Source organism: Emys orbicularis, chromosome 9 (genome assembly GCF_028017835.1).
Source record: "Emys orbicularis isolate rEmyOrb1 chromosome 9, rEmyOrb1.hap1, whole genome shotgun sequence".
NCBI classification, from domain to species: domain Eukaryota; kingdom Metazoa; phylum Chordata; order Testudines; family Emydidae; genus Emys; species Emys orbicularis.
Window position 1 is genome coordinate 48,075,121 of NC_088691.1, and position 27,113 is coordinate 48,102,233.

General features: G+C 46.1%; 1 protein-coding gene across 2 annotated transcripts in view; it reads right to left on the reverse strand.

Moving 5' to 3' along the window:
- Window positions 1–2,640, reverse strand: part of LOC135883542 (SLAIN motif-containing protein-like) — a 106,526-nt gene extending 103,886 nt beyond the window's left edge. Inside the window, exon 1 of one of the 2 annotated variants that reach the window (XM_065410727.1) lies at window positions 2,511–2,640. In XM_065410727.1, coding sequence (XP_065266799.1) covers window positions 2,511–2,620 — 110 coding nt within the window. In that variant the 5' untranslated portion in view covers window positions 2,621–2,640. Of the gene's footprint in view, window positions 1–323; window positions 367–2,510 lie in introns of those variants that run through there. The other variant, XM_065410726.1, reaches the window with a different exon arrangement.
- Between the last annotated feature and the right edge of the window lie 24,473 nt (window positions 2,641–27,113).

Below are 27,113 nucleotides of genomic sequence, written 5' to 3' on the forward strand. Positions count from 1 at the left end.
TAAAATATCAGCGAGGAATAAAATATCAGACCTCATATTACAGACTCCAATACGTTTTAGGAAGATAAATATGTGCTGTTCTTGAGTTAAGTGCTATTGTCCGTTTTCAAGCAATTATGGTGGTTGTGTTGACTAAAAAAAAGGGTGTGTATAGAACGGTCAGCCCTAAATTGCACATATGCAGACTTGAAAAAGTAAACACTAATGCTAGAAAACATGCATCCTGCACTTTCATTACCACCATTTCATACTTCTTTACCAATCATAATTATAACTATACAAAGAAAATTACACAAAAAGATATGAGCTGCATATTTACTTACTGAAGTCATCCAGAAAATCTTCTGCTTTTTCCCTGCGCAAACTTTGAAACATAAAAGAACAGCCGAATTAGTTCCAAAACTGACCCTTCATTTAAAAGCCTCCTTTGTAATTTCAAGTTAGTGTCCCATGATACAGCAAGCAAACAAACACACACACATAGGGTGACCAGATGTCCCGATTTTATAGGGACAGTCCCGATTTTTGGGTCTTTTTCTTATGTAGGGTCCTATTACCCCCCACCCCCATCCCGATTTTTAACATTTGCTGTCTGGTCACCCTACGCACACACACAGAGGACAATTCTGGCCACGTCCATTTTATTGTGAGGGGGGGGGGGAAGTTACAACCAACTTGAATTCTAGTCAATTAAAACACACACTGACACCGTTTCAGGTGCTACATCTGTACTGAGAATCCAGGCCAATTTTTGTGGTTTTACAGTCAAGTTCTCTCCCTCTCTCATCACTCCTCTGGAGCTGCCTGAAAGACCCACAAAAAACAAGGGAAACTGCAGAACTATATAGAGGAAACAGTGAAAAAGACTACACAAAGTGCAGTCAAATGCATAAAGTAAACAAACTGGGAAAAAACAGAAAATTGTTTTCCTTCTAATATCTCGGTTACCTTATGTTATTTGTAACAACAGTACTTAATTTCTACAGGAAAAAGAGTGTGGGGGAGAGGGCTGTTTGTTTTTAAGTTCATGTTGCCTTTTCCCCCTTGATTATCTATACACAAGATGAACATTTAAAGTTTAGAAACAATACCTCAGTCTAAAGGCTTTGAACAAAAGGATGCTACAAGTGAACTGAATTCACTTTAAACAGTACTACTTAAAAGTTATGCATGATGAAAAATGGTACTGAGGTTGTTTTGGCTAGGGGAACTCAAACTTATTTGAGCTACAAAGCAATCCAATACCCAGTAACAAGCTTAGATCAAAAGTTTCTCTACATAAAGATTCGCCTCTTCTGTCAATCCATTTGATCACCGAGAAAAAAACAAGTTATTTAAGAGGCACTTAATAGGTATCGTTCAGCGAGGCACTGAGGGAATCAGCATCAGAAGGGAATTTAAAGCTTCCACTCTCACAGCAGAACACAATGAACCAAAGGGAAAAAATAAAGAGCTTTGTCACTTGCATAATCAACTCCATCAAAGACTAAAGGAAATAAAGCTAGATTTTGTTTCACTGGGGAAAGAGGCAAACAGATTAAAGAAACATTAGCCCTTCCACAAACAAATGAAATCTAGAGATCACAGGCAACTACCAAATAAGCAGTAGTAGTAATATAGTATAAAAACACTGTTTTTTTTAAAACCCTACAGTTCATTACTAAAAATCATTAGCCATAAAATAATGATTTAGATATTCTGAAAAGCAACATCTGGATTTTAACAGCAACAGCAGGGAGATGGACTCCCCCGTGATAAGTGACAAGGGATACAGCAGAAATGAACAACTGCCTAGGTTTCCCCACCCCCAGCATCAGCAAGGTCATTTCATAAAGAGCCCTTCCTCTTGAAGACAAACGCAAAACCCCCTTCCTTTGGGCAAAGATGCAGCGTTTAACCTAAAAAAGCAGGCCAGTGTGCTTGCATTTTTCAGCCCAGTGCATTGCCTTTCCTGCAAACCTGTCCCCAACCTATCCTATACAAAACCAAAGGCAAGAAACGAAACCACCACTCACTACATGCCATGCAGGCTGTTCTATAAGAATCCGGATTCACCACCTCTCTAGGGACACACACGGCGACACCACGCCCGATTGCACACACACACACCCTGATGGGCAGGGAGGGATGGACAGCTCCAGGAAGGAGCCCCGGCCTGCTTTGCTGGCCACACAATGACACCAGCCCGTGTCCAATGGAAGAAATAGGTCGGGGAGGACTAAAACGGGGTGCAAGCTCCAAGAGGGGAAAGCGTGAAAAGCACAAACCCCTTAAACGGGGGCGGGGAATCCCCAGGGGCCCAGCAAGGGGGAAGGGAGCCCAGGAAGTGGGGAGCCCTGTGGGGGCGGGGGGGGGCGCTGGAACCCGCGAAAAATGGGGGCCCACAAGGGGCGCTGCACGGTGGGGCGGAGCCCGTGGCTGCTGCTGCGGCAGCCCATGAAGCGGGGAACGGAGGCCGCGGCGCTGGCTGTGTGAGGAGGGGGAAAGAGCGGCCTCCCCACACACGGTACCTGCTACGCTGCCGGGTCCGAGACTCCCAGGCTCGCACCGCTGCCGCCTTTCCCCAGCTACGGTTGGAGCCTCTTTCGCTCCTGGAAGGGGGAGGCTGCGGCGCGCGCATTCGAACCCCGCCCCGCCTCCTCCTCGGCGTGCGCCCCCACACAGCCGCCAACCGAGTTGGCGCAGGGGTAGTAGAGCGGAGCGCGCTCAGGCTGCTGCGGCGGGGGCAGGCTCTGCACTGAGTTCCCCCTGTGCATCAAGGGCTGCATGAAAGCGAAATGGTTGCTGGTGCCCCGGCCTAGCCAGCGGCCTGCGAAGCTGTATGCAAATTATGGAAATCAGTATTCAGATGTTATGCAAATTGCTGTGTGAACCGTGCTTGTTTTTACACTTTCTTTTGTGGAGTGTGAATGCATGTTCCTATGTGCCCTGGGGTTACCAACTTTCTGATTGCAGAAAACCAAACACCGTTGCTCCGCCCCCTGCCCCACACCTTCTCTAAAGCCCCGCCCCCACTCACTCCATCCCCCTCCCTCGTTTGATCTCCTTCACCCTCGCTCATTTTCACCAAGCTGGGGCAAGGGGTTGGGTTGCAGAAGGGGGAGAAGGCTCCTTCTGGGGGTACAGGCTGTAGGGTGGGGCCAGGGACGAGGGGTGTGAGATGCAGGAGGGCGATCCGGGATGGGGGGTGGGCTGAGGGGTTCAGAATGGGGGGGTGAGGGCTCCAGCTGGGGGTGTGGGCTCTGGGATGGGGCTGGGGATGAGGGGTTTGGGTGCAGGAGGGCGCTCCAGACTGGGGCAGTGGGTTGGGTGCTGTACGGGGTGCAGGCTCTGGGAGGGAGTTCAGGTGCAGGAGGGGGCTCGGGGCTGGGACAGGGGGTTGAGGTGCAGGAAGCGGTGAAGGCTCCGGCTTGGGGTACAGGCTCTGGGGTGGGGCTGGGGATGAGGGGTTTGGAGTACAGGAGTGGGCTCCAGGCTGAGGGGTGGGGCCGAGGGGTTCAGAATGTGTGTGGGGGTGCAAGGTCCGGGAGGGAGTTAGGGTGCAGGAGGGGGCTCAGGGCGGGTCCCAGAATCGGCCAGCAGGTCCCTGTGGCCCCTAGGTGGAGGTGTGGTCAGGTGCCTCTGTGCACTGCCCGCACCCGCAGGTCCTTGCCTCAGCTCTCATTGGCCGCAGTTCCCAGCCAATGGGAGCTGCGGAGCCAGCGCTCGGGGCAGGTGCAGCACACGGAGCCCCCATGGCCACCCTTGTGCCTAGGAGCCGGACATGCCGGCCGCTTCCGGGAGCCACACGGAGCAGAGGTCTGCCTTAGCCCCTCTGCACTGCCGCCCGGGTCCCTTTTCCACCAGACATTCCAGTCAAAAACTGGACACCTGGCAACCCTAGTCCTAAGGTGTCAGTAGATTTATTGCAATCTTATGTGGGAGATTTGAGGATACTGTAGGTGGGAAGCATGGACAACAGATGAGCCAATGAGTACCTTGTCTGTAAATTCGAGAAGCCTCAGGGCCCTATTGATCCTTGGACCCAAAGAAAAGGTGTAATGCAGTGCATTCTAGGGAGGAGGGCCAGTGTAGTAATATCATCAGCCTGAAGGGTTCAATAACTATGAGCCAGATGTCGAAAAATCATGAGATTGGCTTTAAAATCAAGAGATTTTTTTAAAATAATAAAGTTGGATTCTTTTTATTTGTCTTCCTTCTGAATCCTTAGGGTGCACTCAGGTCACTTTTTCAAGTGCAACCCTGAGGACTAGAAACTTACTTTTTAAAAATGAAACTGAGATTCCTATACAATCAGTTGACTCCAGGAACTGAGGCCTTAAGAAAAATACAAAATACCACAAGACTCGCAACAAAATCACAAGAGTTAGCAACAGTGATGTAGAACCCTTATTCAGCTCTATACTAGTCAGGAAGGCCCTCAGAGTGAGATGATCTTCAGGGGGGCATTTCCATCTGCTTCAAGGCCTTTTACACTGTCAGAGTAGTATTAAAGAGCCTAGTGTGAATAAAACCCTTTATATGTAACCACAAATTTTACACATCAGCTAAATCTATAAAAACATCAGATGTCCAATATATTATGCTTAGCATGGTTTCTAATGAGAAAAAAATATGACTTTATCTAAGGCTTTGTCTGCACAGTTTTTGTACCAGTATATCTATTTTCCTTTGGGGGTGATTTTTTTACTGAAATAGTTTAATCAGTATAACTTCTAGCGTGAAGACAGTTATACTAGTATATATGTTCCTTATACAAATGTAGCTTATTCCCCTTCTCTTTGGGAATAGCTATATCACTGTAAGGCACCTTTATACAAATATAATTGTTTCCACAGTAGGAGGTAATACCACTTTAACTATATAATTTGTGTGTGTAGACAAGGATAATGTGCTACTTTGTCCCATTAAGGAAATTCAGCTGCTGGAGACTAAAGATGCATTAAGGGTTATTTCTGCTCTGAGGATTCAATATGCTCACACAATTCACTAATCAAGCTTGGTAGCTGTGGGCACCAGGAACTCACCTTTTTTGTAACAACTCTGACATCCTATCCCATTTTCTTCCAACATCAAAAAACATTGGAAAAAATTATGCATGCAGCACCACCCTGGGATGGGACTCTGACACTACACCCATGCAATATTCTGTAGACAGAACAGAACACATTCTGACACACTGATTAAAACAAGAGATTGTAAATGCTGTTTTGGGCTGTTGTCTTTAGTAGACTTTGGGGGGAAATCCATAGAAGAACAAGGGTATTTGGAATATAAACTGTATATAGAATAACAGGAGTACTTGTGGCACCTTAGAGACTAACAAATTAACAAATAAGGTGCCACAAGTACTCCTGTTATTTTTGCGGATACAGACTAACACGGCTGCTACTCTGAAACCTGTATATAGAATAAAATTGGTGTCTTCTAATGTGCATATGGGTTATAAAAAGTGAAAAAAATGTGGCTTTGTTGGGATTTTGCAAAGCCCTGAGATTTGCCATGATGATGATAGCAGCAGGTGTGTCTATAACTTTGAGTTAGTTTCCCAGACCTGAAGAAGAGATCTGTGTAAACTCAAGTGTGTCTCTCTCACCAACAGCAGTTGGTCCAATAAAAGATATTATATCCCCCCCCCCCTTGTCTATCATGCTTCTTGATAACATTGCACTTTAGAAGGGATTTCAAGTTAACGCACATGAAGCAGCAATATAAATAAATATAACTAAGTATGCGTGGGAAACCTGGCATGATATCTTAGCTAATGCTTTGGACTGATACAGCACCTTTCATCTAAGGAGCTCCCAGAGCTGTGCAGAAATGGACATTGTCATAATCTCCTTTTCACACAGGAAAGAAAAAGCCCATGGTCGAAGGCTCAGGGGGAATAAATCTCCATGAGACTTCCCTCAAATTGTTCCATCAGGGACTTGGCTTTGCTCCCCTATTATTATCTTTCCTAAAACTCTGTGGAGGCAGGAGGAGGATTTATATCTATCCCCTATCCTGGTCCTCCCAGTCTGCACCCCTTTCCTGCACAGATCCCTAGACAAGCCCCAGGGGCTCTTTGGGGTATGGAGAAAGTTGTTTGACTTAGCTTCTGCATGGGAGAGGGGAAATACACATGCAGAGGGTCTCGTCTTCATAGGCACCAACTCTGTGGAAAATTGGTGAAAATTGGTGGGTGCTCTGCACTCATGGGGGAAAAGTGGTGGGTGCTCTGCACCCACCGGCAGCTCCCCGCCTCACCCCCCCGGCTCCACTCCGCCTCCACCTCCTCCCCTGAGCACGCTGCCGCGTCCTGCTTCTCCCCCCTCCCTCCCAGTGCTTGCGCCGCGAAACAGCTGTTTGGCGCAGCAAGGCTGGGAGGGAGAGGGCAGGAGGGGGAACGTGGCACGCTTGGGGGAGGAGGCAGGGTCAGGGCGGGGATTTAGGGAGGGGTCCAATAGGGGCACGAAGGGGCGGAGTTAGGGCGGGGACTTTGGGGCAGGGATGGCATCGGGGCGAAGCCAGGGGCGCGAGCACCCACCGGCGCAGAAAAAAGTTGGTGCCTGTGCTCTTCTGCATGCAGATCTGGAGACATGACCCCCAACTCAATCAGGAATAGAATCCAGGTCTACTAACCCCAATTTCTCCTGCTCTAACCTGAAAGTCTCCCAATCTGTCAGCTGTGTTCCCCACCCATTCCCTATGTGAAATGCTTCTTTGTAATTTATCCCTGAAACAGGGACTGCATGTACTTTGCTAAATGGACTCCCAGGTCATTCAGATGCAACCAGGGATTTGGAGCAATCAAATTTTTGAATTGCTCCACTCCGGCTCCGCTCCGACTCCGCACCGCACTCTAACTCAAATTAATTTTTAACTAAATAAAAAGTGCAAACTAATTTTGAAAAAACATTATTTTTATTCAGACTTTTAAAACAATTTAAATGTCATCAACAATGATACAAACTAGAATCATTCATAATTCATTCTGTAAAAAATTATTGCAGCAATCAAGTCATCTTTCATAGCCTGCCACAAATCGTTTAAAATTAACTTTAAAGCCAAAAACAGTCGCTCTACAGCAATGCTACTCAAAGTGGTGATCCACGGCAGTAGCGTAGCTGGGGGGGAGCAAGGGGAGCGGCCGCTCCCCCGACCACATTCCCCAAAAGTGGCGCCTTTTTAATTTTCATACTCAGTCGGCGCCGCTTCCGAGTCCTTCTGCTTCCGGGTCTGTCAAGGCTGTATCCCCACTTTGAACTTTAGGGTACAAGTGTGGGGGCCTGCATGAGGACTTCTAAGCTTAACTACCAGCTTAGTTCTGGTCCGCTGCCACCATTCCCTACCCTGGGAAGCTTTTAGAAACCTCTCACCAATTCCCTGGTGAATACAGATCCAAACTCCTTGGATCTTAAAACAAGGAGAAATTGACCCTTCCCCCCTCCTTCCTTTCACCAACTCCTGGTGAATACAGATCCAAACCCCCTTGGAACTTAAAACAAGGAGAAATTGACCCTTCCCCCCTCCTTCCTTTCACTAACTCCTGGTGAATACAGATCCAAACCCCCTTGGATCTTAAAACAAGGAGAAATTGACCCTTCCCCCCTCCTTCCTTTCACCAACTCCTGGTGAATACAGATCCAAACCCCCTTGGATCTTAAAACAAGGAGAAATTGACCCTTCCCCCCTCCTTCCTTTCACTAACTCCTGGTGAATACAGATCCAAACCCCCTTGGATCTTAAAACAAGGAGAAATTGACCCTTCCCCCCTCCTTCCTTTCACCAACTCCTGATGAATACAGATCCAAACCCCTTTGGATCTTAAAACAAGGAGAAATCAATCAGGTTCTTAAAAAGAGGCTTTTAATTAAAGAAAAAGGTAAAAATCATCTCTGTAAAATCAGTATGGAAAATAACTTTACAGGGTAATCAAACTTAAAGAGCTCAGAAGACCCCCCTCTGTCTTAGGTTCAAAGTACAGCAAACAAAGATAAACACTCTGGTAAAAGGTACATTTACAAGTTGAGAAAACAAAGTAAAACTAAGACGCCTTGCCTGGCTTTTTTACTTACAAGTTTGAAATATGAGAGACTTGTTTAGAAAGATGGGGAGAACCTGGATTGATGGCTGGTCCCTCTCAGTCCCAACAGCGAACAGCCCCTTAAAACAAAGAGCACACACAAAAGCCTCCCCCCCCCCCCCCAAGATTTGAAAGTGTCTTGTCCCCTTATTGGTCCTTTGGGTCAGGTGTCAGCCAGGTTACCCGAGCTTCTTAACCCTTTACAGGTAAAAGGATTTTGGAGTCTCTGGCCAGGAGGGATTTCAGTACTGTACACAGGAGAGCTGTTACCCTTCCCTTTATAGTTATGACACGCCCCCCAAATCACAGATAGTGTTGGACGTTTGGTTCCACACTGGCTGTGATTTCTTCCTGGAGTTCTAGGAGAAAACAGAGTTAATAAGACACATGTACCTTTAGACATACTACTGATTATATAAAAACTAACAATAAGTTTCATTCCAAGAACAATTGTTAACCAGTTAACTCTGGGAAACTTTCCCGGGAGAGTGCATCAGCCACTTTGTTAGAAGCTCCCTAAATGTGTTGTATTTTAAAATCAAAATCTTGGAGAGCTAAACTCCACCGAAGAAGTTTTTTGTTATTTCCCTTGGCGGTATGAAGCCACTGTAGCGCAGCATGGTCTGTTTGTAGTTGGAAACGCCGTCCCCAAACATATGGGCGTAGCTTTTCCAGCGCGTACACAATGGCGTAGCATTCCTTTTCGCTGATTGACCAGTGGCTTTCCCTCTCAGACAGTTTCTTGCCGAGAAACACGACAGGATGGAATTCTTGATCCGGTCCTTCCTGCATTAAAACTGCTCCCACGCCTCGCTCGGAAGCATCTGTGGTTACTAGGAATGGTTTGTCAAAGTCTGGGGCCCTTAGCACAGGGTCAGACATGAGTGTTGCCTTAAGCTGGTTAAAGGCCTTTTGACACTTATCAGTCCACTGAACTGCATTTGGCTGTTTCTTTCTGGTTAGGTCTGTCAGCGGGGCGGCGATTTGGCTGTAGTGTGGTACAAATCGCCTATAATATCCGGCCAAGCCTAAGAAGGATTGGACCTGTTTCTTTGACTTTGGAACCGGCCACTTTTGGATAGCATCCACTTTGGCCTGTAGGGGATTTATAGTTCCTTGACCCACCTGGTGCCCCAGGTACGTCACTCTGTTTTGGCCTATTTGACACTTTTTAGCCTTAACAGTTAGTCCTGCCTGCCGGATGCGCTCGAAGACTTTTTCCAGGTGCTCCAGGTGTTCTGTCCATGAATCAGAAAAAATGGCCACATCATCGAGGTAGGCAACTGCAGATTCTCCCAATCCCGCTAAGAGACCATCTACAAGTCTTTGGAAGGTGGCGGGTGCATTTCGCAACCCGAAAGGGAGTACATTGAATTCATACACCCCTGCCTGGGTGACGAAGGCGGACCTTTCCTTAGCGGGTTCATCTAGTGGTACTTGCCAGTACCCTTTGGTTAAGTCTAAAGTAGAGATGAATTGGGCATGTCCCAATTTTTCCAATAGCTCATCTGTGCGTGGCATTGGATAGTTGTCAGGACGAGTTACAGCATTTAGCTTACGGTAGTCCACGCAAAAGCGTATTTCCCCATCTGGTTTGGGAACTAGAACCACTGGAGATGCCCATGCACTGGTAGAGGGGCGGATTATACCCATCTGTAGCATGTCCTGGATCTCCCTTTGTATAGCAGCTTGGGCATGAGGTGACTCCCGGTAGGGTGGGGTTCTAATTGGGTGAGCATTACCTGTGTCAATGGAGTGGTATGCCCGTTCGGTCCGTCCTGGAGTGGCTGAGAAAATTGGTGCAAAGCGTGTGCACAGCTCCTTGATCTGCTGTCGCTGCAGACGTCCCAGGGTCGTGGAGAGGTTCACCTCTTCCACGCCACCATTCCTTTTTCCTTCGTAGTAGACACCTGCAGGCCACTCCGCGTCATCTGTTTCCTGGGCTGTAAACTGGCAAACGTTTAATTCTCTGGAATAAAAGGGTTTAAGAGAATTAACATGGTATACCTTAGGCTTTATGTTGGAGGTGGGGGAGACTATGAGATAGTTAACAGCTCCTAGGCTCTCCTGGACCGTGAATGGGCCTTCCCACGACGCTTCCATTTTATAGGCCTGGAGCGCCTTTAAGACCATGACTTGGTCTCCTACTTTGAAGGACCGTTCTCTGGAATGTTTATCATACCAGGCCTTTTGCTCTTCCTGAGCATCCTTTAGGTCTTCTTTAGCAAGGGCTAAAGAGTGTCGGAGGTTGTTTTGTAGGTTGCTTACAAAGTCTAGAATGTTAGTTCCTGGAGAAGGCGTAAACCCCTCCCATTGCTGCTTCACCAACTGTAATGGCCCCTTAACCTCGCGGCCATACACAAGTTCAAATGGTGAAAACCCTAAACTGGGATGTGGTACAGTCCTGTAGGCAAAAAGCAACTGCTGCAACACTAGGTCCCAATCATTGGAGTGTTCATTTACGAATTTACGTATCATGGCCCCCAAAGTTCCATTAAACCTCTCCACCAGACCATTGGTTTGATGGTGATGAGGGGTGGCAACCAAGTGATTCACCCCATGAGCTTCCCACAGGTTTTTCATGTTCCCTGCCAGGAAATTAGTTCCCGAATCTGTAAGGATGTCGGAGGGCCACCCTACCCTGGCAAAAATGTCTGCTAATGCCTGGCACACACTTTTAGCCCTGGTGTTGCTTAAGGGTACAGCTTCCGGCCATCAGGTAGCAAAATCCATGAAAGTCAGTACGTACTGCTTTCCTCTGGGTGTCTTCTTTGGGAAAGGACCCAGAATATCCACAGCTACTCGCTGAAATGGGACCTCAATTATGGGTAGTGGCTGGAGAGGGGCTTTAACCTGGTCTTGGGGCTTTCCCACTCGTTGGCACACCTCACAAGACCGGACATAATTAGCAACGTCCTTGCCCATTCCCTCCCAGTGGAAGGACTTCCCCAACTGGTCTTTGGTTCTGTTCACCCCAGAATGGCCACTGGGAAGATCATGGGCTAAGCTCAAGAGCTTTACCCGATACTTAGTGGGAACTACCAACTTTCTTTGAGGATGCCAGTCTTCCTGGTGCCCACCAGAAAGAGTCTCCTTGTATAAAAGTCCTTTTTCTACAACAAACCGGGATCGGTTAGAAGAGCTGAGAGGCGGTGGGGTGTTCCGTGCCGCCGCCCAAGCTTTCTGAAGGCTGTCATCTGCTTCCTGCTCGGCCTGGAACTGTTCCCTTGATGCTGGAGACATCAGTTCCTCCTTGGACTGTGGACTGGGGCTTGGTCCCTCTGGAAGCGATGCAGGTGCTGGGGCTGTTTCCATTGACTGTGAACCGCTGTCCGCTGGTGCACTATGTGGTATTTCAGGCTCTGGCTGAGCCTCTTGGGTAGGGTTATCTGCTGCTTCCACCAGTTCAGACTCGCTGGTGCCCTCTGGCATTGGAGTTGTAGACGGGTTTGCAAGCGCTGGACGCAGTGCTGGCAATGGTTCTGGTGCTGGTTGCGTTGCCAGTTCCGGTTCTGGGACTGGCTTTGGCTGGGTCTCTGGGATTGGATCCACTACGGCTGTTGCAGTCATTGGCAGGGGATCCGGTTCCGCCACCTTTGTTTGGGTCTCTGGTAACACAGACGGGGCCCTGGTGGACGGCTCAGGAACAGGGATGGGGGTGAAAGCTTGGGGTGACAGCCATACTGTGTACAGTACTAAAGTCCCTCCTGGTCAGAGACTCTAAAATCCTTTTACCTGTAAAGGGTTAAGAAGCTCGGGTAACCTGGCTGACACCTGACCCAGAGGACCAATAAGGGGACAAGATACTTTCAAATCTTGGGGGGGGAAAGGCTTTTGTGTGTGTCCTTTGTTTAAGGGGTTGTTCGCTCTTGGGACTGAGAGGGACCAGACATCAATCCAGGTTCTCCCCATCTTTCTAAACAAGTCTCTCTTATTTCAAAATTGTAAGTAAAAGCCAGGCAAGGCGTCTTAGATTTACTTTGTTTTCTCAACTTGTAAATGTACCTTTTACCAGAGTGCTTATCTTGTTTGCTATACTTTGAACCTAAGACAGAGGGGATTCTTCTGAGCTCTTTAAGTTTGATTACCCTGTAAAGTTATTTTCCATACTGATTTTACAGAGATGATTTTTACCTTTTTCTTTAATTAAAAGCCTTCTTTTTAAGAACCTGATTGATTTCTCCTTGTTTTAAGATCCAAAGGGGGTTTGGATCTGTATTCACCAGGAGTTGGTGAAAGGAAGGAGGGGGGAAGGGTCAATCTCTCCTTGTTTAAGATCCAAGCAGTTTGGATCTGTATTCACCAGGGAATTGGTGAAAGGTTTCTCAAGGCTTCCCAGGGAGGGAATCCATCGAGAATGGTGGCAGCGGGACCAGAGCTAAGCTGGTAGATAAGCTTAGCAGTTTTCATGCAGGCCCCTACATTTGTACCCTAAAGTTCAAAGTAGGGATACAGCCTTGACAGGCTGGGTCTCTGGGATTGGATCCACTACGGCTGTTGCAGTCGTTGGCAGGGGATCCGGTTCCGCCACCTTTGTTTGGGTCTCTGGTAACACAGACGGGGCCCTGGTGGACGGCTCAGGAACAGGGATGGGGGTGAAAGCTTGCTTAGCCTGGCTGCGGGTGACTATTCCCACCCTCTTGGCTAGCTTCACATGGTTGGCCAAGTCTTCCCCCAGCAGCATGGGGATGGGATAATTGTCATAGACTGCAAAAGTCCACATTCCTGACCAGCCCTTGTACTGGACATGCAACTTGGCTGTAGGCAAGGTTACAGACTGTGACACGAAGGGTTGAATTGTCACTGTAGCCTCCGGGTTGATGAGTTTGGGGTCCACTAGGGATTGGTGGATAGTTGACACTTGTGCCCCAGTGTCCCTCCAAGCGATAACTTTCTTTCCGCCCACTCTCAAGGTTTCCCTTCGCTCCGAGGGTATGAGAGAGGCATCTGGGTCTGGGGATCTTTGGTGTGATTGTGGTGTAATGAACTGTAATCGGTTGGGGTTCATGGGGCAGTGAGCCTTTATATGTCCCAGTTCATTACATTTAAAACATTGCCCTGCTAAGGTATCACCGGGGCGATGTTGGTTGATGGAGACTGGTGTGGTGGGGTGAGAAGGCGTCTGGGGTTTCCCTTGGGATGTGGGTGGGGCCTTGGGTTGTCCCCGGTGGTAAGGTTTTGTTTCGGCTTGCCCCTTCTGATATTCGCTCCAACTGCTACTAGCTTTTTTCTTTTCTGTCACCTCCACCCATTTGGCTCCAATCTCCCCCGCCTCGGTTACAGTTTTGGGCTTCCCATCTAGGATGTACCTTTCTATTTCCTCAGGAACACCCTCTAAAAACTGCTCCATTTGCAATAGGAAGGGCAACTCTTCTGTAGATTTAACATTTGCTCCTGATATCCAGGCATCCCAATTTTTCCCAATGTGGTAGGCATGTCGGGTAAATGACACATCGGGTTTCCACCTTAGGGCTCTGAACCGCCGACGGGCATGCTCAGGTGTTAGCCCCATTCTGATTCTGGCCTTGTTTTTAAAAAGTTCATAACTGTTCATGTGTTCCTTAGGCATTTCAGCCACCACCTCTGCTAAGGGTCCACTGAGCTGCGGCCTCAGCTCTACCATGTACTGGGTTGGAGTGATGCTGTATCCAAGGCAGACCCTTTCAAAATTTTCTAAGAAGGCCTCAGCATCATCGCCTGCCTTGTAGGTGGGGAATTTCCTGGGATGGGAAGTGGTACCTGGAGAGGAGTTGCTAGGATGGTCTGATGCATCCTGCTTAGCACTTGCTACTTCCAGTTCATGCTTCCTTTCTTTTTCTCTCGCCTCCTCTTTGGCTTTTTCCAGCTCCATCTCTCTCTTGTGGGCCTCCTCTTTGGCCTCCTCTTTGGCTTTTTCCAGCTCCATCTCTCTCTTGTGGGCCTCCTCTTTGGCTTTCTCTTCTCTTTCATGGGCCTCCTCTTTGGCTTTTTCTTCTCTTTTATGGGCCTCCTCTTCAGCTTCTTTCTCGAGTTTTTTAATTTGAAGCAGTCTCTGATGTTTTTTCTCATTTTCTTCTGCTTCTAGTCTGGCCAGTTCTATTTTGTTAGCTACTTCTTTGGTAGTCATTTTCCTGTTTTCTTGTGCTGGGTCACACCCCTCTGCAGTTGACTGAAACTGGGATGTACTCAGCTCTGGCTGCTGCTGAGTTAACAGAGACTTTCTAACTAGCTACTCACGAGGATGTAAAAAGAAAAAAAAACAATTCAGCTTGTAAATTGCCTTTACCAGTCAAAGTTTGCTCACTGATTGAACCCTTCTCTTAACAAAGCCCCTTGTTAAAAAAACTTAACACCTCTGCCTTCAGGCAAGGAGAGATAAGATATGCATCTACCTTCAGCTCTGCTCCCAAGCAGCTAGAAGGAAAAAAAAATCTCTTACTGGCTTTTGGGTTTAAAACGATCTCCACCGCTGTGCCACCATGTCAAGGCTGTATCCCCACTTTGAACTTTAGGGTACAAGTGTGGGGGCCTGCATGAGGACTTCTAAGCTTAACTACCAGCTTAGTTCTGGTCCGCTGCCACCATTCTCTACCCTGGGAAGCTTTTAGAAACCTCTCACCAATTCCCTGGTGAATACAGATCCAAACTCCTTGGATCTTAAAACAAGAAGAAATTGACCCTTCACCCCTCCTTCCTTTCACCAACTCCTGGTGAATACAGATCCAAACCCCCTTGGATCTTAAAACAAGAAGAAATTGACCCTTCCCCCCTCCTTCCTTTCACCAACTCCTGGTGAATACAGATCCAAACCCCCTTGGATCTTAAAACAAGGAGAAATCAATCAGGTTCTTAAAAAGAGGCTTTTAATTAAAGAAAAAGGTAAAAATCATCTCTGTAAAATCAGTATGGAAAATAACTTTACAGGGTAATCAAACTTAAAGAGCTCAGAGGACCCCCCTCTGTCTTAAGTTCAAAGTACAGCAAACAAAGATAAACACTCTGGTAAAAGGTACATTTACAAGTTGAGAAAACAAAGTAAAATTAAGACGCCTTGCCTGGCTTTTTACTTACAAGTTTGAAATATGAGAGACTTGTTTAGAAAGTTGGGGAGAACCTGGATTGATGGCTGGTCCCTCTCAGTCCCAAGAGCGAACAACCCCTTAAAACAAAGAGCACACACAAAAGCCTTTCCCCTCCCCAAGATTTGAAAGTATCTTGTCCCCTTATTGGTCCTTTGGGTCAGGTGTCAGCCAGGTTACCCGAGCTTCTTAACCCTTTACAGGTAAAAGGATTTTGGAGTCTCTGGCCAGGAGGGATTTTAGTACTGTACACAGGAGAGCTGTTACCCTTCCCTTTATAGTTATGACAGGGTCTGACTGGGCGCCTGCTCTAGCCCCTGCTCCGGCTCTCCCCCATGGCCCCCGCCCCACCCCAGCCCTGCCTCTTCCCGCCCCCGCCCCAGCCCTGCTCTGCCCCAGCCCTGCCCCCACTCCCCTGAAGACTGCAGCCAGCATGGTAAGTGGAGCGACCCGGCCCCAGCCTGCTCCGCTCCCCTGGCTCCCAGCCACGCTGCCGGCGAGTGCTGGGGGGGCGGTTCCCCCCTCCCCCCAAGCCTGGGAGCCAGGGGAGCAGAGCAGGCTGGGGCCCCGGCCCCCAGGCCTCCGTGGGCTGGTCCCAGGCCTCCGTGGGGGGCTGGCCACTTCCTGTGGGAAGTGGAGTGACCCGGTTGCAGCCTGCTCCGCTCCCTTGGTTCCCAGGCTTGGGGGGAGGGGGAACCGCCCCCCAGCAGTCGCCGGTGGCGCGGCTGGGAGCCAGGGGAGCGGAGCAGGCTGGGGCCGGGTCACTCCACTTCCTGCAGGAAGTGGCCAGCCCCCGTCCCCCACGGAGGCCTGGGGCCAGCCCCTCCCTCCCCCCCACGGAGGCCTGGGGCCAGCCAGCCCGCCCCCCTGTTCCTGCCCGCGGAGGCCTGGGGCCAGCCCGCCGTGGAGGCCTGGGGCCCCACACAGCCCCCCCGCGGGGGGGCTGCGTAGGGCACCAAAATAGCTAGGGACGGATGTTTTCTTGTTTAATTCTTCAGGGGAGAGCAGGAGTTTACTGCAGGAGAGAGGTGGGTTTGAGAACAACAGCCCAGATCCTTAAAGGTATTTAGGCTCCTAATTCCCAATGGGCCTTAGGTGCCTAAAAACCTTTGAGGATCTGAGCCAACTAGCTCTGGAGTCCTGCTGTGAGTCTGACGGAGGAGATGCAATCTCTGAGGAGGAAGGGTGGCAGACAGATGACACTGGTCGTCATCCCTGCCTGATGGCTATTACATGAATGTATGAGTGCCTCACTGCTATGGATAATGTCCAGATGCAGCTGACATTTGGGGTGGGGGAATAAGGAGGAGACGGTAATGCTAAATAATAATTAACAGCATGGCCAGCATTGCAGCATGGAATGAAGGCGGGAGAGCGAAAATCCCCTGATCCTGCTCAGTCCATCATAATAGGGTTTGAGTCTCAAAGCCCGCTGAGGTCAGCTGAAAGACTCCCCTTGACTTTACTGGCTTTGGATCAGTGAGTCGGGGGTATCTTGGAATAGACTGCTAGCAACTCTCACTTCCTACTCCCTCAGCATCTTGCAGGATCAGGCCTTTCATCGAACAGGGGAGGCTGCTCATGTCAACCTCAGAAAGTTAAAGACAATACTGCAGAGCCCCAAAATGGGCTTGTAGAAGGGTTCGGTTGGGGTCGCCCCTCTCTGGGGCGGCTGGGAGCCAGGCCGCCTCACTACTGAGGTCCGCTGAGTCGGGGAATTAGCCGGGTGAGGCAGGAAACAGTCAAGGGCTCAGGCCCTCGGGCAGGGGCTGAGCAAATAGTTCCGAACAAGCCCAGGCCCTGGGTCAGCACGGGGCGGTAAACAAACAGTCTAGAGCTCAGGCCTCAGGCAGGGGCTGAGCAAAGAGTTTAATATCAGGCCCAAGCCCTGGGTCAGGGCGGGGCAACACAGTCTGGAGCTCAGGCCCTCAGGCAGGGGCTGAGCAAAAATAGTCCAATACCAGGCCCAGGCCCTGGGTCAGGGTGGGGGCAACCCACAGTCTGGAGCTCAGACCCTCAGGCAGGGGCTGAGCAAATAGTTCAGGATAAGCCCAGGCCCTGGGTCAGGGCGGGGCAGCGAACAAACAGGAGCTCAGACCCTCAGGCAGGGGCTGAGCAAATAGTTCAGGAACAAAACCCCAGGCTCCTGGTTCTGAGCGTCTGGGGCGAGGGGGAGACTGCCACCCATAAGTGGGGTGGCAAGGGGGACGCAGGCCCACCCATTCCACTGCATCCCAGCCCGGGGCCCTAACAGCGGCAGGTGGCCCGCTGCTGTGTTAGTGGGGATCCTGGCCGCAACACACTGACATCGGCTCTGGGTGTGCCGCAGCCAGACTGGCTGCCCCCGGACTACTTCCTACCTCCCCCTCTAGCAGTACCTGGGTCTGGCCGGTGTCCTCCACTGAATCAAGCACCATGTGCTCCTCAGGGTACTCGGCGAGCGGTAGGCTTGGCAGCTCCTCTGGCTTCTTCTCACCGGTAGGCTTAACAGCTTCTCCAGGGTCTGGTCGTCATCCGGCCTTGACTGGTATGGCCAGTCCTCGGGTCGGTCACAGGCTGCAGGAGTCTCCCCGGCGGGAGCAAGGCCCCCAGCGTCTGGCTTCTCCAGCGGCCAGGCAGCTTCTGAGCCCTGGAGTGGGGCTTTTATACTTCCTGTCCTGCGCTTTGACCTTTGGGGGGCAGGCGCAGGCTCCAGTGGCTCCGCCCACTTTGGCATCCAGAGGGGCTCGTCCCTCTCTGGGGCGGCTGGGAGCCAGGCCGCCTCACTACAGGGCTCTACTTTCAAAAAGTCCTGACCTATTGGGGAATGTCCTCCAGACTCCAATGCCTGTTAGTCATGTTCTGTTGTCTTTTATTTTCAGGGGCTTCCTTGGTCTCTTTCTTCTTTAACTGCAGAATTACGGTTCAGTCTTAGGGCTGGATTCTGATCTCATGTTCAGCTGTGCAAAACCACTGAAGCCAATGGAGCTGTGCCCAGATATGCCACAAAAGAATTTGACAGCGGGGGTACTCCAAGTTTTCACTAGTGTCACTGAGAACAGAATCTGGCCTTCAGCAATTAAATGGCTGCTTTTTTTTACGGCCAATGATCAAATTATCCTGTAATAGCTTCCTGAAGGGATCGGCATTGATCAAAAGAAAGGGTGGAAGTTGTCTTCCTGTTAGCACAAATGACTGAGCTCCTGAGGTGCTGATAGAATTAGATGGAGGATCAAATTAACCAGGGGTTGAAGTAAGTGAAAGCAGCAGTTGAATCTAGGGGGATAAAATAGTGAACTGCACCATTCCATCCCTTGAGGAGAAAGATAAATACATCAGCATCTCCGTTTTGGTGAAACGTGAGTGGTCTGATGTCTGAGCTGTCCCACAAGGAGTACTTAGCCAGAGGGTGCTAATCCCAGAGTACACTGCTGAGTCCCTGTCCCGTGAAGGTTGGTGAATAGCCTTACGGAACTTGGGGTTCACAAACTTGAACTTTGTTCAGAAACAGTTGAATGTTTCTTGTTGTGAGGAGCTGTCTATTTTCTTTATTGAAAAGAGTAATTGGAATCTGACCAGACTTATGATCTCTGTGGAGGCAAAGTCATGTCTGGTATAGACAAATGTGAATCTTGCCTGTTTGACCATAAGCCTCTGTTATTCATGGAGGAGCTAGAGGTGCTTGGGGAGCTCTGAGCTATGAGTTGCAGACTTGACCCGTGTCCTGCCAGGCTGGTAAGATCAAGTAGGGAAGTACTGAGTCTGTTTTTTGAGTAGACTGTCAATCCCTTCCTTTGGTTGGCCCTTGCTGAAGAAACCTTGATTCTCAGAATTCAGCCCATTATCTTCTGTCTCTAATCTCCCTTTTCTTGGGAATATAATTGGAAAGGTTATGTGGAAAGGACAACTCTGACAAATCCAGAGTCCAAAGATTTCCTTGGTCACTGTCAATCTGTTTTTAGGCTTGGATGTGACACACAGGCTACATTGGTGTGAATGTTTGATGTCCTTCTAAGAATGGCTTAAAATAATGGGCCAAATACTCAGCTGGTATAAATCAGTGTAGCTGCACTGAAGACAATAGAGCTACACCAATTCACATCATCTGAGGATCTGGCCTCAGATGCCCATTCTGATTCTTTTATATATGTTACCAGCTTTAGACACCATTTGCTGACAGGTTGAGGACTGGAGCAGGGACATAAGGAGTGTCTCTTAAGTAGCTCCATTCTAGCCTGTCAAAGAGACAGCTTTGGGGCAAATGTTCATCTGCACTGAGGGAATTCTCATGCTGGGTTCGAGGTGGTTCTATTCTCTCACCGTTCTAGTTCAGTGTATGTATCACCATTAGTGGGCTGTTGAGCCTTCAGTATGCAGATGATACACAGTTCTGCATCTTCATTTTATGTGACTTATACCATACATGAGGTGAGCCCTCTCAGTCTCTAACAGAGATGGGTACTTAGATGTGAATTAGCTGGCTTATTCTTAATTTGAATAAGAAATACTAGTGGTAGTCTGGGGGAATCAGCCAGAAGAAGTGGCGAGATTTACAGCAGTTCTTTTACCTGAAGGACTATGCCTACCTTTTGTTATTCATGTTTACAACCTGGGGAATCTTGAGCTGGATATTTAGATAGTAGCAGTGGCCAAGAATAACGTTAATCTCTGGTTAGGAAGAAGGTTGTTAACTTTTTTGCCAGTTACATATCTTGCCATGGTCCATGCCTGATGGGAGTCTTACGATGCACTGTGGTGGCTCAGTCACAGGAAGAGACTGTGGTGCATAATGGTAGATACAGTGTAACTGGGGAGTAAGGCACATAAAGGAGAAAGGCAGCATGAGGGAACTGGAATTATAACTTCCTTGAGGCGCGATGGCTGCTCAGTTGGACACAAAGATTGTTGACTGAAAATGAAATATTTCATTTTGACTATACAAACCAAAATTAAAATGTTTCTGTTCACTGAAAAGAGGCCCAAGCAAAATATTGGGATGTTTCTGAATAGAGATTTTTTGGGGAATTTATTTTTCTGTGAAGAATTTCACCTGGAGCTAGTGAAAACTCAGAATTTCCAAAATTCTGACATTTTGAATTTGTTTTCGAAATGACCTGGCTGCTGTGTGGACAGTTTTTTTAATTAATCACATCCGGGGCATTTTTAGCCTTCCAAAATGGGTGGCGCCTTTTTGTGTGTGTTCGCTCCCCCAATGTTAGAACCTGGCTACGCCACTGATCCACGGACAATATTAAATAATATTATGTTTTCAGAAGCACATATTATAATATTGATAATTATGCCATAGCTATACAGCATGTTTTGCATGAGACGTGCGAGCGCGCGCTTACCCCACTTCCCGCCCCACCGGCAGTTACCATCGAGATGTGCTACATGCCTATGCGAATACGATAATAATGTGGCACAAATATGGTACCGGTCCCTGGCACATTGGAAAAAAAATTGCTGGTCCGCCACATCAGATAGTTTGAGAAGCACTGCTCTACACTACCTTGAGTTGTTGGCATGCTCGAAACAATTCTACAGGCAGCCTGAATGCGGTGTGGGTAGCTGTGAATGGCCTCAAAAACAGACTTAACTTTTAGCCTCCCAATAGACTCCATCGCCTCACAATCTTCCCGAAAGTTTCTCTCGAATAATGCTTCATTACAATTATGAATCACAGAAACTCACCGGCGTCTTTCTTGTTTATCCAATTCCTTTTCGAAGTCATCATCTTCTGAAGAATTGATGCTTGAATTATCTCCATTTCCCTGCGATGGTTGAAGACGTCTCAGGGATGGATGCTCGAACAAGTTCAGAGTGGAAACGGAAGTTTGAAAACAGCCTGCTATTTCTGAAGGATGTGAACTTTCCGAAACCACAAATTCGATTGTTGATGACTCCTTTTGTTGTGTTTTGTTTTCTTCAACCTCTTTCACCGAGTTCAAATGTAGCAATAGATTTTGTTTTTTGAGTTGTCAAGCAATATCAAGGAGCCCTTCCTTTGCCTTTGGTATTTCCCTTGAGGTAAGAAGAATCCAATACTGTGGGTCAACATAAACTCCAGCAAGGAAATGAATATTGTCAAAAAGCTTCTCTTCACGTTTCTGCATGGAGAATAGAATTTCTTCTGCAATTTGTCCACCATTTTCTTGCAAGAATTTTGACAGTTTTCACCATTCCTTCATTAAAACTCTCAGGGTTACATCGACAGCTTGAAGATTCACGGTTGTTTGGTTTGGCTTTGCCAAGAGGTCTCGCGGGTTCTTCACTTCGTCCCATTCAGCTTTTGTTAACTTGAGTTCTCTTGTTCCAGCAGCAGCCACTTGTTCACAGTAAGATTTAATAACGAGAAGCCGATCAATCATCGCAAATGTTGAACCCCAGCGAGTCACAGTATCCAATGATTGAGTTACGCCATGTAAATCAAGCAGAACACTTCGAATACTTGGGGTCGTAGTTTGACAACGACTTGTCAAATTTTTGCCAGAAATTTCTTCGCATGTTCTTTGTTCAGTCCATCCCAGATTGCCAACTGAAGAGTGTGAATACCACACCTCATCAGTTGGACTTTTGAGTCGTCCTCATGAAGCCATGTTGGAAGTATGAGGCTAGGATCATTAACCCATTGCGCAGCAGCACCCATGTTGAGTTTGATTTCATCCATTCCTTTAGTTCCTTCATCAGGCAAAATAGCTTCAGTTTTGTCCACATCCCTGTTCTCAGAGGTAGAAATGGTTTCATTGTCCTCGCTGAAATTTTTGACGGCACACATCATGTTTGCTGCATTGTCAACGCAGATGCTCAGCACTTGCATTTCACTGATCCCAAATTTTTCTAAAATAGCTTTTACTTGACTTTTCACGTACGAAGAATTGTGGTGCCCTTCAGTGTCAATTATGTCCAAGGTTTTTACCACAGCTTTATCTTTTCCTTCTTCGTAGTACTGAGCATTGATTGCAAGGAAATTTCTGTTTCCACGGGTTGCCGCATCCATTTTCAGGTAGCACAATCTTTGCTCCAAAGCTTTCTTGAGCTCTTCGTGACCAGACTCAGCTGTGCTGACAACTAAATGACGAACCACATCGTGCCCCGTCGAAACGCCAAGCTGCCGACCCATTTCACCTGCAATTTTTTGGAATCCTTTGTTCTTTAGCCTGAAGGTAGTGAGCGGTGTTGAACTCAAGCAAACCATTTCCATCAGCCCTTCACGGAAAGTATTGGCATCCATCGTGACTGTAACCTTTGAGGACTTCAAATATGAGTCAAGTTTTGTTTGCTCAATTTTGGGTTTCTTTTCAGATGAAGCTCCGCAAAAAATCTTTTCTCCAGGAGTTTTCAAAGAGCCAGATGAACGTCGTTTAGCCACGTCAGCTTTTTATTTTGCCTCATCTTCCTGGTCCTTTTTTGTAACCAGAGCCGCATAGTTTTCAGGATGGTGACGTTTTACATGCTACCAAAGGTTGAAACTTTTCATGGCACTTGCTTCACTTGTCTTGAAGCTACATGGTTTGAGCTCGCCATTAACCTCCTTTTCCACTTTGCACGTTGCCAATTTCTTCTTTGCTTTTCCCAAAAGCCAAAATTTGGGCTTTTCAAATTCAAAAGTAAAGACGTCGTTGAGATCCTTTTCCGTAAATTGGCTATCAATCATGGGGGGCAGATTTGATTTTTTTGTTGAAGCCATGGCCAAATCTTCTTGTGCTGCTACCGCATCCAAATGTTTCTTGTTATGATCTTTGAAAAGCAATGAACAAAACATTACATTTTTTAATAATGTACCTGCTTGTGATATCTTAACCACTTAAGGTACTTCGAATTTATTTTGGATTTTCTGGACAAAAATGATCGCATTTTCTTTTTACACAAAATTATTATTAAAGTATATTTTAATATTTTAACATGTTTCTTGCCGTTTTAATGAAGTAAGAAGTATTTGTAATATACATAATTAATATAAATTTTTATTTATAAATTACAAGTTAGTTTTTCTTAATATTCAAAATATTTTCCAAGTTTTTAATTTATATCTCAAAAATGCTTTAATATAGATATATCAATGAAATTTTGTATGTGCCATAGCATTAGTACATGCTATCACTGTTCTACAACATTAATTGTTGGGAAGTAACGAAGCTATACATTACAAGGTTGAAAATAAACTTTAATGGGAAAGCGGATTCAAATTGCAAGCACAGTCCTTTTAGTAAAGAGAGCAAATTTTCAGAAATATGTTTTTGCTTCATCAGCCTGAATAGATTATACAAGATAGAGCAAATAACAGGTTCTATCTCATATAATGTTTCCAGCCTGATGAAGGAAAAACATATTTCTGAAAATTTGTCTCTTTACTAAAAGGACTGTGCTTGCAATTTGAATCCGCTTTCCCGTTAAAGTTTATTTCCAATGTTCTATCATACAACATCATTCAAATAAAATTATTTAAACTACAGGCGTCATGAACTGGGGGGACTGGTCCAATTTTATTTAACATTTTTTAAATCTTCAACTATTTAACAGATACGATCCTGAAATATGATTAAATGCTAAAACATGCATTAAAATGGTACTCTTAATTTATTTTGTATAATTAACCGTTTCCGAGGAAACTGTTTAAAAATTTTAATCTGCTTAGATGCTTAGAATGATACAAACAATTTTACTTATTACTTATTTTTCAACTTTGGAACCATAAATTTTAAATGTAATAATTAATAATAACCAAAAATTATTAACTTATTATGGAACATAATATTACCGCTCATAGCCAGGGGCAGTCGACGACAAGCCTTTCTTGAAATATGAAATAAAAATGACCAACCGCCAGTTCGGGACGCCTATGGTTTAAATAATTTTGGATAATGTAATATGGTAGCACATACTAACACTAAGACACAGACTTTATATTAAAGCATTTTTGAGATATTAATCAGAAATTAACTTTTCATCACCTCCTTGAAGGGACTGTAGCTCCCTTAGGAAGAATTTTAGGACACATGTTCACAAAAACATTTTTTCTTAAAGTGACCTAAGGATTCACACCCAAAGTTGTGCTGGACATTTTCCAATCACTCTGGATATATCATAAAAATCACTCCTAATTTATGCAAAAATGTTTACTGTACATTTATATGCCTGCTGCATGCGACTTTTTCAGTAAATTTAAAATTACAAACAATGCTACCAAAAGACCGTTGAACAGATGACATATAAAATAAGTCCGCCAGGGTGATACGGGAGCACGTACAAATGAACAAATGTACCGTTAACGGGAGCCTGTGTGAGAAATGAGCTTAAGTGGTTAATATCTCTTGCGATATCTTAATATATCAATAAACAAAAACATTTTTTTTTGCAATATACCTGTTTGTGATATCTTAAATGTTGCGTCTTGCTCACACTTTTCTGTAATCGCAGCACTCAGCACGTCTTGTTGATCAACCCTTACAAAAGTATCAACCCATACTAATCTAACTATCTAACTAATCTACGCGAGTACGTACTCGCCTAACCTTGGCACAAGGGTGGGAGCAGTCTGCAGTGTTGCCGGATGTCTGATAATTATCTGATTCTTTAATAAAACATATCTCCAAAAAACTTTGTAATTTTGTATCTGTACATTAAATCCTGATTTCGGCCGAAGTGAGAATAACTGTGACATATTACGTAAAGTGGTAATGTAGATTTAATATCAATTGTTATACAATCTGAAACTTTTTGGCACCTTTAGGACTTTCTTGCTAAATATCATTCATTTTGGATTGAAAATGAAAAAAAAAAAAAACTGGAGCATTGGAGCAGTCAAGATTTTCTGTGCTCTGGCTCCACTCCAGCTCCAGGCAAAAACCTGCAGCTCCACTGCTCCGCGCTCCAGCTCTGGGCTCCGCTCCAAAGCCCTGGATGCAACGTCACTTTTGGAACATAGTGTCTCTGTGTTTTTTGGAAAAGGCTATTTGGTGAGAATTTAGAGCAACTCTCAATGTGTCAATACAACACATGCAACAGGTATTTAGAAACCACTCCCAGGAAGAGCACACACTGCTGAAAAGCACCATCCTGCTAATTAGAATGTCCCCGAAAATGCAGAAGTCACATCTGAGGGAACACTCCTGGGAACACGAGTAGAGTTAACTGAAAAAACAGTTTAAAAAAATGCTTCTTTTTTGACTTTTTATACTGTTTTTAAAAAAAATGTCGATGCATTTTTAGGAAAAAAAAAATTCCACCAGCTACAGGGCTGACTGGAAAACTGAAAATTTTTTGGTGAAAATTGATGATGTATTATTATCAAAACATTTGGGAAGATTTGAAGGGCAGTTGACAGGCAAGGATGGAAAATGTGGGTAGCCCAATGTGCAGCTAAGCGCGGGATGAACTAAGGTAATTTGAATATTTGATTTAAAATGTTTTTGGGGAAAAAAATTGGAAAATTCTGAGCAACTCTACACATAAGCATCATCTCATGGAAAGCTTCCAGGACCACAGAAGCATGCTTGGTCCTGCCTCAGTACAGGGGCTGGACTGGATGGCTTTTCAAAGTCCCTTCCTGCCCTACATATCTATGATTCTATAATTGTCCCAGGCAGGGGTAATCCGTGGGCCAAATCCAGACCGCCAGACACTTTTGTACAGACCCCGAAATCTTTTTATTTACTTATCATCATTATCGTTATTTATTATTACTTTCTCTGGAGTCTGGACCTTGACTATACCTTGACCAAGAAATGTGGACCTTGGCAAAAAATAATTGATTAACCCTGGTCCCAGGGAACTCTCCAGAGAGCAAATAAGTAGTGTCTGAGGGAGCCCCATCGAGAACATCACACGAGACAGACTCACTTGTGCTCATTTCTAAATGCTGGAGAATTTTTCAAATAGAGAATCCCTCACATTCTTGGAATGACCGGAGCAGGAGCTTCTAATTTAGATTCCCCTCTCATGCCCAGCAGCGGCTGGTTTGGAGGGCAGTAGCTGATCCAGCCTTGAGCTATATGCAAGGCTTTATGGCATTTAAATCCTACCTTCTCCTTTGAATACTTTGCCCCTAATTCTCACCATTCCACCTTTTCCCCAAAGCCTGAACCTTCAGAAAGTATGTGATGGCTTTATTGATGCTAATATTCTTAGGTCATCAGGAAAAAAATCACACAGTATATCAAACCAAATGACTCCAGTTGGCAATAAGAACATGTTTACATTGTGACACAGGTAAGTAAATTGGTGTTTATTAGAATTGTACATAGAGGTTAAACAAGTGCTACAGAGAAACACAGCAACCAACAACGATGAAGCAAAAAAATTATAATGAACTGAAGCCTATTCCGCAATGCTTTGCAAGATCATATCAAACACCAAACAGGAAACTATGGAATTAGTTAACAATTAGCTGTGTGTATCTTCTGCAGAAGGAGCACCTATAATAGAGTGTCGTGTTGTGGGATTTTAAATAATCCCCTCGGACTGTGGGAGAGCCAGCCTTGCAACAGGAGTTTTGCAACAAAAATAGTGCCCCAAACACATCTACCTTGTCCCAGCTGCTCTTCCAGTGATTCCCAAGGTACTTCACACCAAGATTTTCAAAAGTGAGCAGTGATTGAGTGTTTCAATTTTGAGGTGTCCAATATGAGTGATGAATACTTGGAGCTATATTTTAGCTCCAAGATGACCAACAATCTCAGTGGCATAACTCTCAGCCTTAACAAAGGCTGAATGTGAGAGCTAAAAATTACTCAAGAGCTACATTTTTAGTTATGTACATTTGTTACAACCTAAGTTTTATGCTTCAGCATTTGTGCTGTAAATAATTTACAGTAATTATAGAAGTGGGATAACAACAGGCATTTATAGAGAAGTCAATTTAGATCTTAGATGAGAGATATTCCGTGTAATGAGGGACAGCAGAGTTGAATACTCACTGGGCATGTTGTGTAAGGCAATCAGAGTCACCCCACACAAAGTTAAACTAGCATTCCAGGTGAAAAAATGTGCAAGCTCTCCAAAACATG